At 41.6% G+C, this 13,946-nt stretch overlaps 1 protein-coding gene across 1 annotated transcript; it reads right to left on the bottom strand.

The window, feature by feature from the left end:
• Positions 1-4,376: 4,376 nt before the first annotated feature.
• Positions 4,377-12,042, bottom strand: LOC139447190 (monocarboxylate transporter 14-like). The gene is made up of 5 exons (XM_071228406.1): positions 11,847-12,042; positions 10,184-10,327; positions 8,303-9,130; positions 4,983-5,033; positions 4,377-4,598 (listed from the first exon to the last, which is right to left on the bottom strand). The coding sequence occupies exons 1-5, from the start codon at positions 12,040-12,042 to the stop codon at positions 4,450-4,452; spliced, it is 1,368 nt and encodes a 455-aa protein (XP_071084507.1). The 3' UTR covers positions 4,377-4,449.
• Positions 12,043-13,946: the final 1,904 nt, after the last annotated feature.

The raw sequence follows: 13,946 nt of genomic DNA, 5'->3' as shown, positions 1-13,946 counted from the left end.
ATAGGCGTAGTAAAGAGCTTTATCACGCACTGACCTTGCAATGCTGAACATCGTATCTTATTCAAGTTGTATACCTGAGAGTGAGTGATTATCTCCCTTACCCGAACAGCACATTCGTCACTAGTCGCCTCTTTCCGTAACTTGCAAGAAGACTCGTGCCCCTGTCGATGAATGTTACGTGCGACCATACGACAAACTAATCAGAATGCGCGTATGATTTCAAGTTCTTCGTCAAGGAATCCCTCAGAAATATTTTTTTTTATTTTACATACGTCTTACATCTAAATAAATACCCAAGACACGGTTAAATGTGTTCAATCACACTGTATAATTCCTCACGTCCAGATGTGTTTTTAATTGCATCTGAAATATATATAATATATTAAGAAATATATGCGAACCATTACGCAGCAAGTTTTAGCTATAGGTATGCCCGTAGGTATTCCTCATTCAGTCTTGCTTGACAACGGTATAAGGATCTATACCGAAACGTCGCTTTTCACAGTATTAAAGAAGTTGTTATCCATAAAAATTGTGTCTATCTTGGGGTTAAAGTAGTGTAAACTTATTGTCCCCCTGAGAGGGTATGTAAGACCACGTCTTTCAAAGTATATTTATTTGTGCCACTTTTTTAATTGTATCATATGTGTTGTTTTAATGTTTGCTAAATTTGTCAATAATCGCCAACAGCTGTAGGAATGATGTAAATCCGACTGGGGTCCATGCAGGTACCAAAAGTACTGTAAGTCCCCATGGACCCTAGCATGGTGATCTCACTTCGGTGGCTGGCGATCTATAGCTCATTTGTATCTTGTATTGTTACGTATGATGTTATATTTGTATGTATCTACTAGTTTTAAATATAATCTGTGATAAATATATTTACTGTCTATCGTTGACAGGTCTTTATTCAGTCTAATTATAAGTATAATTAATGTATTTCTCGTCACGATATGGCTGAAATACTACAGATGTGACGTTAAATATTAACTCACTCACTCAAAAAGCGAACAAAGTCTTGAAATAATTGGGTGGATGTCCAAAACAAACGAAAAAAATCACAAACACATTTTTTTAAAGTAGAATACCAATCAGCGTTGTCTTCCTGGATTTGAGGAATCAGTGTTCACCACATATTCGCATCCTCTACGATTAGGTATTGTCTGTTTGATACTTCGTAGGGTGTGCCTCGTATATACTCCTATTGTGTCTCTTGGGAACGGGATCTCTGTCAATGCTTGATGAGCACGCTATACCCTTGATCCATCTCAATAAGGCTTGGCTCATGTTCCCCGATTGTCGGCAGACAGGGGTTCCAGATTAAATATGACGGGCCTAACCTTTGCAGCAACCCATGCTTTACGCCAACCCAGTTACCATGGTTACACAGGTTCAAACATTTGACATCTCATTTGCACATGCGGTAACGGGCCCGTGAAAATCCGGGGTAAAGTAGGTCTTCAGCAACCCATGCCTGCCGTTAAAGACGACTATGCTTGTCGTAAGAGGCGACTAAGTGGATCGGGTGGTCAGGCTCGCTGACTTGGTTAATGTATGCCATCGATCCCAATTGCGTGGATCGATGCTCATGATGTCAATCACTTGATTGTCCAGACTCGATTATTTACACCGTCATATAGCTGGAATATTGCTGAGTGCGGCGTTTAACAACAAACAGAACAGAGACAGCGGGTTAAAGTCTTAGTAAGGGCCATCTCTCAATTCCACAGGTCTTAGTAGCGGTACAAAACCTTCTCCCACGAACGAACTATCGCACAGGTTGCACCTGATGTCTATATTATTATCATTAACATCTTTTACCTCGACTTTGCCAAACTGCACCAGACGTAGCCACCACACTCCATCTAACTTCAACCGTTTGAATAAGTTTACCCGAAAACGATAGTATTGTGCTTTCCTGTGTTATAAGTTACAACTCGTAAATTAAGAAACCAGATTTTACATGTAATATAGTGAGTGAGTGACACCAGAAATGGGCTTCACTTATCGTACCCAAGTCGGGAATCGAACGCGGGTCTTCGGCGTGACAAGCGAACGCCTTTTCCACGAGGCTTCCCCACTCAACTCATCTGATATAAAGTACACTCAGTTCACTGTGTAGTGCCTCGTGAGAAACCAATGCGCATTAGGTATTACTGGAGTTGAGAAATGATAGAAGGCATTAGACATGTTTTTTTTGTTTCTTTTTTAAATTGACTTTCGCTCAGTTCCTTGTAGTATACCGTGGGCCAAACTGCATGCTCCGACGTTCATAAAATGTGGGTAGCTCAATCACGGATCGTGTCCATAGTTTGGGTCTGCAGTTCCTCGTCTGGTTAAAACTGGATTGTTCACAGGCAGCCGTCGTATGACAGTGGTATTGCTGTGCGGCGTCAGACAACAAACATTAACATTTTCATTGACATTAAGTGAATGGTGGGTGTTACCGGTAAATCTGGATATGTCTACCCTGTTTGCAAATACCTGGACTCATCCCTGACTTACAGTTGCCCATTCACATAATTCTCACTGTTATTTTCCCCTTATGCTCAGTGTAATCTATTTAAGCAGATGGTCGAGAATTAGTAGCCTCTTGTGTTGAGGTTTTGTTGCAAGGATGTTCGACCATGGACATGCAGTCACACACTGTAAGTGTTTACAATGTATGCACAATCACTGAATTCAAGATTATATTGGATATATGACAAGAAACAAAGCTTCTGTATTTATTTGTGCTCGGGAATTGCCAAGGTTTTCACCAGGAATGGGGATGTAGTCCAGTGTTTACTCATTTCAAGAAAACTGTCTTGTGAAAAACGTATGAACGTCAAAATTAGTTGTTCATATTGCAATGAACGCCAGTTTCTCGGTCATGTGACTTGCCTTTCGTCCAGTGGACAAACCGTATATCTTGTTAACTTAGCATCAAGAAGTGTAGTAGGGGGCACGGGTGGCCTAGTCGTCTAAGGCGCCGCGATTCGCTGTGCAGAGTTGCGTCCCTTGGGCACGCCAGAAACCTATGATTGTGGGTTCGAATCCCGTTTCGCCCCGATTATGTTTCTAGGTTTGTCAGCACCATACCCGTACTCGTGGGTTTCACCGAAGTGGTAAACGTCTGAGACCTGCATCACTTCGGGCTTTCCTCCCACATTAAGCTGACACGCCGCTGTCACGCCGCGATATAACTAATATAAACCCAACTCACTCACTCACTCAAGAAGTGTAGGCTTGTTGACATGCATAAACATCCTGTTATGTATGGTAATCGTGCAGGCAGGGCAGATGGTTCGTTTACGTGCGCTTCAGTTGTTTGCATTTTAAGAAATGACACTGTAGTTTGCATTTCTCCTCGCCTTTCCAATGTAGCATATATCAATATTTAGAAAAAAATAGTACAAAATATCCCTTTGGTCAGTGGTACAAAAACATGTGTACGCGTACGTTAGTGAACAGCTTGTACACATTCTCAACACATCAAAGGAAACACTGCAACGTCCCTCAAGGTTACTTGAGGTCCAGGTATTAAAACATTATAACGACGACACTGTTCTAGGTTATCTAACACAGTCCAAACTTAAAACGTGGTTTCTTTCATACTGAACTACAAACGAATTAAATTCAAAGGAAATAATCAGTGTCGATTATCAGCTGAAACAAACTTCACTGGATGTAAAAGCAAAAGAGTTACATGAATGAATCACTGAAAATCAGTGATGACACCAGGTGTTCGCGAAAAGGGTAAGCATGTCCTGCTCTATCGGAAGCACCCGCCACGTACACAATGTGCATACAAAGTGAGTGAGTGAGTATGGTTTTACGCCGCTTTTAGCAATATTCCAGCAATATCGCGGCGGGGGACACCTTAAATGGGCTTCACACATTGTACCCATGTCGGGAATCGAACTCAGGTCTTCGGCGTGACGAGCGAACGGTTTAACCACTAGGCTACCCGACCACCCCGTGCATATAAAGTAGTGTTTGTAATGATAGGTGTAAAACATGTCTAAATGTTAAAAGTGTTCTTCTGTGTTTAATCCACAAAGGGCGTAAAATGGAACATTAAAAGTAGTTTATTTTCTGAGACACCAGTGTGGCAGTCAGGAGCTATACAGTCTTTTCTGCTTCATAACAAAACCGTTGGCAGTACGAAATATAAATACATTATTTTAACTCATATGTATGTATTGCTAGAACTGAGCTGTTTGTACGCTTTGAGCTGAGCTGAATGTACTGTTAGAAGTGAACTGCATGTATTGCTAGAACTAATTAAGCTGTTTGTACTATTTGGGCTGATCTGTATGTAATGTTGAGCCATCAGTCTGTCTGTAAGAGGGTCCACCAAGGAAAAAATGGATAATAAACAATTGCAGAAAGGCATATGTTGTGGTAAAATGACAGATGGTCTAATATAACGAAAAACAGAACTCTTTCGCAATGAGTGTATGACATTTATTGGCCCTCTGTTCCACATGCCACAGCTCTGTATTCTTCAGAAACAGCCATGTCCATTTCTCTGTCACGGGAGACACTTGTCGCACTTGGTCGCTTAAAGATCGGTATGCCCAGAGACAGTAGACTTCCTATCACAAGTGCGCTTCCTGAAACAGTTATATATCTGGGTTACCTACTAACATTTACATACAAGCTCCTGTTTGGAAATATATTACCACACACATTGCATTGTGTGTAGTATGCATATGTAGAGTTCATTAATATTATCATCACCTTACTTCTTTAAGAGATTCCTATCACAAGTGGGTTACGTGAATGATCCATGGTGGATGTGGAAACTCACTATTATTTCAAGAAACTCCAAGTTTGAAACTACATTAAAGTACACAAGCTTATTATATTCCATGTAACATTCAGTGTGTACATCACCATCTCATTCAAATAACGTTCACATACATTACTACAATAAATTATAGTGTATCGTTGTCTTTGATAGCCAAATATGAACCATCAAGACTTATGGTTCTTACCAGAACAAGCAAAGCTAACGTCGTAGCTTCCCGAGACGTCCATGATGAAGCCTGAACAAAAATAAACAATATGATACGAATCCGTCTAGATTATAGGAACGTATAAGATGTTGACAAGATCAATGGGATTCGGAGGGAACAACCATTTGAAGGGAGTGGGACAAAAGACTGGCCGGTTGTGTGCAATGCATTAACTCATGTAAACTATGTTCACTGGACCTTTTTGTAAATTGCGTAATTGCAACACTTAAAAAGATATTACTGGTGTTGTTTTGCCATCTGCAGTTTATGATAGAATACGTAACTGTACAAGTAATGCATTGTGTTATTACTTAAACAATAATCAGAGAAGTAAGGGAGTTCTTACTTTACTTTGAGATTAATGAGAGCAGTGGTCACCATGAGGTGTACTGAGAAGTACAGCACCAATTATCTGAAGAACTGAGCAGTAGACTGGAGTCTGGAATGCTACACACTGGCACGATCAGTAAACAACAAGTCCAGTGTAGCTCCTAGACAGTGAGTTGGAGAGTGAATGAGTTGAGTCATTTTCCGCACATTAAAGAAATCTTCAAGTTTCAGCGTTTCACTCAGATCACAGTTGAAATCCCCAGTAACTAGGACATGTTCACCTTCATGCTGCTTGACATGAGAAAGTGAATGTGACAACCGTGTCCATGACACTTTTGGGGGAACATACACACAAGCAATGCAGAACATGACAACAAGAAAGGAAATGTATTCAATACTGCGAGATAGCATTACATCACACAGCTGGACACTGTTCTGAAAACTTGTTGAAACATACACAGCAATACCGTGTGTCTAGTGTCTCCTAGATAGACTTTATATCCTGGCAGGTCTCTTTCACTGTAAATATTCATGTGTATTTCTGTAAAACACAAAACATCAAGCACACCAACAAACTTACTAGGCTGGTTCGGGTACCCCTGTTCATGTTACCAGCATGCACTGCGAGGAAGTAGGCTGGTTCAGGGTGCCCCTGTTCATGTTACCACTACTCACTTCGAGGAAGTAGGCTGATTCGGGTGCCACTGTTCATGTTACCGGCGTGCACTGCGAGGAAGTAGGTTGGTTCGGGTGCCCATGTTCATGTTACCGATACCCACTGCGAGGAACTAGGCTGGTTCAGGGTGCCCCTGTTCATGTTACCACTACTCACTGCGAGGAAGTAGGCTGATTCGGGTGCCCATGTTCATGTTACCGGTGTGCACTGCGAGGAAGTAGACTGGTTCGGGTGCCACTGTTCATGTTACCGGCGTGCACTGCGAGGAAGTAGGCTGGTTCAGGGTGCCCCTGTTCATGTTACCGGCGTGCACTGCGAGGAAGTAGGCTGGTTCGGGTGCCACTGTTCATGTTACCGGCGTGCACTGCGAGGAAGTAGGCTGGTTCAGGGTGCCCCTGTTCATGTTACTGTCATGGACTGCGAGGAAGTAGGCTGGTTCAGGGTGCCCCTGTTCATGTTACCGGCGTGCACTGCGAGGAAGTAGGCTGGTTCAGGGTGACCCTGTTCATGTTACCGGCGTGCACTGCGAGGAAGTAGGCTGGTTCAGGGTGCCCCTGTTCATGTTACCGGCGTGCACTGCGAGGAAGTAGGCTGGTTCAGGGTGACCCTGTTCATGTTACCGGCGTGCACTGCGAGGAAGTAGGCTGGTTCGGGTGCCACTGTTCATGTTACCGGCGTGCACTGTGAGGAAGTAGGCTGGTTCGGGTGCCCATGTTCATGTTACCGTCATGCACTGCGAGGAAGTAGGCTGGTTCAGGGTGCCCCTGTTCATGTTACCACTACCCACTGCAAGGAAGTAGGCTGGTTCGGGTGCCCATGGTCGTGTAACCGGTACCCACTGTGAGGAAGTAGGCTGGTTCGGGTGCCACTGTTCATGTTACCACCATGCACTGCGATGAAGTAGGTTGGTTCAGGTGCCACTTGTAAATTGTGTTTTCACAATAATTCACCATATACCTTGACCAAGTTCCTTTGTCAAGTGGTATACATCTCAATTAGGTAATTATGGTAACGGTTCTCAGACAACCATGCGTAGATGTTTTTGTAGAATAGGTAAACGGTTTCCGAGTTAAGCTTTTGCTAAGGAAACATTCGTAAAACTCCCAAACTATCAAAAGGCACCAGTTTACCACTAGACCTATTTATATGCCAAGTGTGGAAGAAATATTGTACGGTTTTCAAGATCTGTGACAAATTTAATGATTTTCAGTGTAAGTCGTGGCCATGGAAATTCGAAAAATAATTCTCTAAAAAGTCCCAAAGTATCAAAAGGCATCCGCTTTCCTTTAGACCTATTTATGTGATAATTTTGGTGAAGAAATAATGTACGGTTTTCAAAATCTGCTCTGGAAACAAAGACTACCGCCATTTCAGTCTAAGTTCAAGTCGTTGCCAGGGAAACTCAACATTTCTTTTTAAATCCCAAACTATCAAAAGGCCCCAGTTCACCACTAGAACTATCTATATGCCAAGTTTGGTGAAGGAATATTGTACGGTTTTCAAGATCTGCCCCGGATACGAGGACTACCGCTATTTTCAGTCTAAGTCAAAGTCGTTGCCATGGAAACTCGAATTATTTTTTTTTTAAATCCCAAACTATCGAAAGGCACCAGTTGACCACTAGACCTATCTATATGCCAAGCTTGGTGACGATATCTCTCATGGTTTTTGTGTTCTGCTCCGGAAACGAAATGTGACGGACGGAAGGACAGAAGGGCGGAAAGACGGACAGACGGCCCCCATTCCTATATTCCCCTCCCACCTCGTGGCGGGGTTTAATAATGCCGTTAATTAGGCTTTACCCGAAAAAGTAACATGTTCGCTGGACGTGCTGGGTGTTCTGAGAGCTATAAGTTGTTAAAAGAAATTATCTTGTTCCTCTCTGGTCTGCAGCTGAGTCCCTTAGACTTGTCAGATTCTCTCCTTTACCCCAGCCGGGGCCCCCATGCTTACTATACAACACATCGAGTAGGGATAGTAGGGGTAGTGCATGTAACAGATGTGATGCCAACTCACGCTGCCTATAATGTCTGTTATGACGACCGTTTTTTGAAGACCGGTAACTGCTGCTTATAAATTAGCTTGTTATAACCGAAACAGTGTTCTGAGCCGAGTTGAACGGCTCCCTTCCTCATTCATTCACTCGTTTGTCACAGTGCATTCTTCATTTGACAGCTACGCCATATCGTAATATGCTTGTTGGGAAGTGACAATAAGTAGACATGTAATGAGACAGTGTAATGAGAAAACTCTATCATCATGCAACGCTGATGCATGTTTGTGTGTTACATACCTGCAAACGGAGGTCCGAGAAGTAATCCAAGGCCAGCAATGAAATTAACCATTCCGTATCCAGTCGCCAGTTGTTTCACGCCTAACAGATCAACAATAATTGGGTTTAATAAGGCCATAGGCCCACCACTGTAGATGCCATAGATACTACAGAACAGGAGCTGCTGTGTGAACGAACTGGCAAGAAGGGGACACATCATAATCAGGACTCCCGCTACACCCAGCATACCTGTATGTAGCATGAAGACTCCTATTGCTGGATCGTTACCAGCAAACCCTGCCAACACACGAGCTATGATACTAGTAATTCCCATAGCTGTGTACAACATGGCGGAATTTTGTTGGCTTGTTCCTTTGGATTCCGCAAAATTAGGTAGATGTACATATATAATAGATTCTCCAAATCCCCATAATGTGTAGGAAAGGACATATAGCATAAAGCTAACATTAGACACAGCTGACCATATTTCACTGCCTGTCGAACGTAAACGTTGCAGACAACTGGTTCTGACTTCTGGTTGTTCTTCTACTTCTTGATCCACAAGATTACGGGTCAAGTCTCCCGGTGTCTTTGTTCCTGCTTGTTGCTCATGTGGTGATGGTCTGAACATCATACCACACACACATGTGTTAGCTCCTATGGCGCCCAGTATGAGAAAGGTCCCACTAAGTCCGAACGTATCAAGCAGCCATCTCACTAACGGAGCACCTATGAGCATCCCTGACCCTCCTCCTGACACCTGTAGCCCCGAGGCAAGAGGGAGGTATTTCTGGAAATAGTGACCATTTATAACATTCGCTGATATATCAAGGAACCCGATTCCTAGACCTGGAATAAAAATAATAATATATAAATATAAAGCAAAATGAATTATCCCTGGACCTAGAATAAAAATGAAATTAAAATAGTAAAAAAAAATTTAAAATATCAAAAGGATTGTCAAAGCGTGATATTATTAGCCTGGTCAATGGTAAATAATCATTCAAATTACTATCTCAGCTTCCAACATAAGGTTGCAAGACAGAAGTAAAGATTTATAATTGTATCCTGTATTAATTTTACAACTAGCCATTTGGCGTAGAGATCGTTCCTTTTGTTGACGTCAGTTAAAGGTTGACAACTATGGATGAGTACATGATTCAGGAAAATGACGTCACGCACGCACATCACTCACGTGTGTGATATCTGATGCCAAAACTTATACCTGGTGTCTCCTTCCGCGATGTCGCTAAACGCGGCATCCATCTTCATTCTCTCAACTATGAATTATACTATGGTCGATAATGGTAAAATTGGTGTCATTTGTGGCGTAAACAGATTACAAGCTAACGAGCAATAGATGTCATGCTGCCATGTCATAGCGACTAAATCAAAGTGTTTTCTTTCCTGTAAGTTTGTGGAAGATTGATGTAAATGTTATTTTTATTCATGTTATATTCAACTACAACATAAACGTACTGCAGCAGTTTCGTCATTGCAAATGTGAAAAATAACATGTGTACATTATTGCCTGTTACTAACGTTATTGCTTTCCCCGTGTATATATATAATCATATGAATGAACTAATTGCAACATACACATGTAATTAAGTAGTTGATCGTCTTCACTATGTTGTTATCCAAAATCTAAGTGCCGCTAAATGATGGTATATACATATATATATATACTTGTGGTAACAAGTTTCTGTGTATCACTGACTATCAATGGCAAAAGCAAAAGAACGAATCTGCAGCAGAACAATATTGATGTCATGAACGACAAACACCAAGCAAGAACGTTTTGAATGATTGAATGATTCTGAAAACTCCACAATAATATAAGTTCAATGTGATTTGTTATGGAATGCAATTATATCGTTTTCCATAAAAGTGACGCTTTACCGGCAGTAAGTCCATAGGACACAATCACCCAATCTACCGACTTGGCGAAGAAAGCAGCCACCATGCCCACCAGAGTCAGAAGACCTCCAACCACTGCCGAAATGCGGCACCCAAACACATTCGTTAAAGAGCTGGTCACCGGTGCTGAAAGAATAGTAGTATTCTGTTAAAAAAAATATAAAAATAATGATAATCTTTGTAGTCCCTACGTGAACTGTCACAGTTGTGAAACAAGCATGACATCGTAGTGGATTGACATGACGTCACGACACATGTTTCAATGTATGACGCCATGTGTTTTCGTGATTATTGAGCCCGCCTGTTGAGCAGAATGTGGACAAAAGCAACAAAATAGAAGTTTCTCTGATATGTACTGACAAGGCTTATTACCGATTAGAATGATGAATGAAAATTTGGAAATGTATGATTGACGTCATGTTTGCTTGCAATATGTTATATGTTTTGTTTGTTTGTTTGTTTAAAAACGTTGTTGTTTAACGCCGCACTCAGCAATATTCCACCTATATGACGTCGGTTCGTACATAATCAAATCTGGGCCAGACAATCCAGTGATTGACATCATGAGCATCGATCCATGCAATCTGGATACGATGACATTCATCAACCAAGTCAGCGAGCGGTTGAAGTAAGAGGGAGTGTGGTGGCTACGTCTGGTGCAGTTTGGCAAAGTCGAGGTAAAAGATGTTAATGATAATAATATAGACATCACGTGCACCCTGTGCGATAGTTCGTTCGTGGGAGAAGATTTTGTACCGCTACTAAGACGTGTGGAATTGAGAGATGGCCCTTACTATGACTTTAACCCGCTGTTTCTGTTCTGTTTGTTGTTTAATGCCGCACTCAGCAATATTCCAGCTACATGATGGCGGTGTGTAAATAATCGATAAACTTCGTGAGCATCGATCCACGCAACTGGGATCGATGGCATGCATTAACCAAGTCAGCGAGTCTGACCACCCGATCCCGTTAGTCGCATCTTACGACAAGCACAGTTGCCTCTTTGTACCACTGCTACCACTACCATCATCACAACCACAGCATGCCCACATTTTACTATAAGACGCGGGTAGAATAAGGGTTATCTTTCTTTAAAGAAGTACTTATTGTGTTCATGCACCAGTGAGGAGACATTCTAGAGGGGCAAGGACTCTCTATTCCTCCTTATGGTACGAGTTGATCACGAATGGTGCAACAATGCCTAAGAGGGACTGCGTATGTTTTGATGTATGTTCTGGTACCAGAGTCGATTTCATCGACAAACACCCAAACCCTGCACGCTTTTCCTCTCGATAATAAGGGAGTGAGTTGGGTTGAACACCGCTTTGAACAGTATTCTAGTCATATGACACGTCCTATCAGTTTGATGTGTGAGGAAAGCCCAAAGTGATGCAGGTCTCAGACGTTTACCCTTTGGTGCTGACCAAAAAAAGAAACATTGTCGTGGCGGAGTGGGATTCGAACCCACAATCATAGGTTTATGACGTGCCCACGGGACTCAACTCTGCTCAGCTAATTGCGGCGCCTTAGCCGACTGGGCGTCTCGTGCCCCTTCACGAAAATGTCACTTTAATCAATGGTATATTCAAATTGACATGATAGCTTATTATTTACAAATACCTCTCTTCCATACTTTAGTACTCACCTGTAAGCATCATCGTCCCATACAAGGTAGACCCCACCCACGATGTCTTGACCACGCCCTCCTGCATATTTTCCAGGAGGGCGGTGTTGACCACACCCGTTGTGTAGTAGAAGATGGCAGAGATGACCACTTGTAGCCAGCTGGTGACCAACACCACCCACGCATACCCTCGGTCAATGTCCTTGTGGACAGCCATCTCCTTATAAATCCGTGGGAATTCTGGGATAAACTAGAACAGCGCAACCATCTTTCAACAAGAGGGGACACTCGGGTGTTGCCTTGGTGACATCGATCTCGATGGCATGGATCGTCCTACATAAAATTAAACACTGTTTTTTATGGAGTACTGCTGCGTGATGAGTTCTGCTACAATCAAACCAACAAATCCCTTAAATTCGGTCAGGTATGCGTCGTCTCATAGCTGTCACACCAGCTGCAGGCGTAGTTCGTGCAGGGTAGAGCTGACCAAACAGAAGTTAGTTATCACCAGAGTGTATCATCTCGCAAGGAAGACTCGTGCCTCAGCAGAAACATTCCATGAATAATAACCAAAGCGGACGCTGTGCAAAGAGGTCGTTGGCCCAAATCTCAAACTGGCCCCTGAAAATGTACCAAAGAATAAAGTGAACGTTTTTTTCATACATTAAGAAAAAGAAAATATTGTCCAACTTGCAACCAATACATTGTACATGGATACAACATTGCCCTTGTTGTGCAGTTTTGTTTACTTAGTTTACAGGTGTATTCCTGTTCATGAATATGCTTGTCTCATTATTGACGCACATGTCACTGATGAAGACCTTTCCACGTCGTGAAACTGAATACAATACCTTTGACACACATCAGAGACATTTACATGTGACAAGATATCTCGACTAGCAGTGTAAATAACGAGGTGGGGAAGACTGAAATGTCCGCATCCAAACGGATCTGTTTGCTTACATATGTTATCCTGATACTTGTTGGATAACAGGTTATAATGTTAACTCTAAAATAGAAGCGAGAATTCCGTGAGTCAGTGATCAGTCAAAGAGATGTTTGAGTATTCATTGTGAGGTTCAGTGCGTTATAAATAAATAATCCAACAATAACCGTACATACACATTTTGATGGTGAAAGTAGCATTTCAGTGATAGAATTTTGTATTAATAAATGCTATATATTCTTTCAGCATTAAATCATTCAGGAACAATTCGACAATCTACTTAAATCATATATCAAATATACTTCAAAGCCAGGCATATAGATAACATAAATAGTTTGCCTTGTAGTCAAATATTGTATTAGTTCTCCATTAGCTGTATAGCTCATGAGTGCAATAAATGCACAACTATTAATGCCAATATATTTAATCCACTTACACTCTAGTGTTCGGACCGCCTCCGTGGTCTAGTGGTAGAGCGTCCGCCCTGAGAGCGGAAGGGGTTCGATCCCCAGTCACGTCATACCAAAAGACGTAAAAAGATAGTACTTGTTGTTACCCTGTCTGGGTCTGAGTGGGTTATTCATGTTAAACTATAATTCATGTTAGTATCTCAGTGGACCATATAAGTGCAATAATCTTGGACGCGACCTTAAACCCAACTTCAGCTTGCGAGTTTTCAGCTTGGCCTTTGGCATGATTGATAACTAAAGTGGCAGTTCTAAAGTTAGTACTTGTAGAAAGACTTAAAAGAAATATATGGCAAATATATACATACCAATGAATATAACAATATTACGGTGGCCCATAAGGGACATGGAGTCTGTTTTTCAATATTTTGATGTTTAACTTACTTTTATCTTAACCTTTAGCAAATTAACACAATCTGCCATACAAATATGTGATAAATCATGTATAAAAACATCCGAATACATAGAAAATGTACTTTTAAGTAGCTTTTGAGTCGCTGAAATGTGAAGTGAAAATGTCAAAAACTAAAATGGAAATGTCAAAAACCAAAACGAAAAGGTCAATAGTTTTCTGTATTTTCATTTTAGTTTTTGACATTTTCGTTTTAGTTTTTGACATTTTCGTTTCGTTTTTCAGCGATTCAATATCTTCTTTACACATGATTTATCACATATTTGTAAGACAAATCGTGTTAATTTGCAAAAGGT

Source organism: Haliotis cracherodii, unplaced genomic scaffold (genome assembly GCF_022045235.1).
Source record: "Haliotis cracherodii isolate W230 unplaced genomic scaffold, xgHalCrac1.p SCAF_7, whole genome shotgun sequence".
Classification (NCBI taxonomy): domain Eukaryota; kingdom Metazoa; phylum Mollusca; class Gastropoda; order Lepetellida; family Haliotidae; genus Haliotis; species Haliotis cracherodii.
This window is presented reverse-complemented; position numbering and strand designations above follow the sequence as displayed.

Excerpts from the sequence above, each read along its gene's own strand:
- LOC139447190 (XM_071228406.1), bottom strand. The coding sequence starts at position 12,042 with ATGGCTGTCCACAAGGACATTGACCGAGGGTATGCGTGGGTGGTGTTG. Across the intron at positions 10,328-11,846 it reads TGGGACGATGATGCTTACAG|CACCGGTGACCAGCTCTTTA; the intron begins GTGAGTACTAAA and ends CTATTCTTTCAG. Across the intron at positions 9,131-10,183 it reads GTCCTATGGACTTACTGCCG|GTCTAGGAATCGGGTTCCTT; the intron begins GTAAAGCGTCAC and ends TTTTTATTCCAG.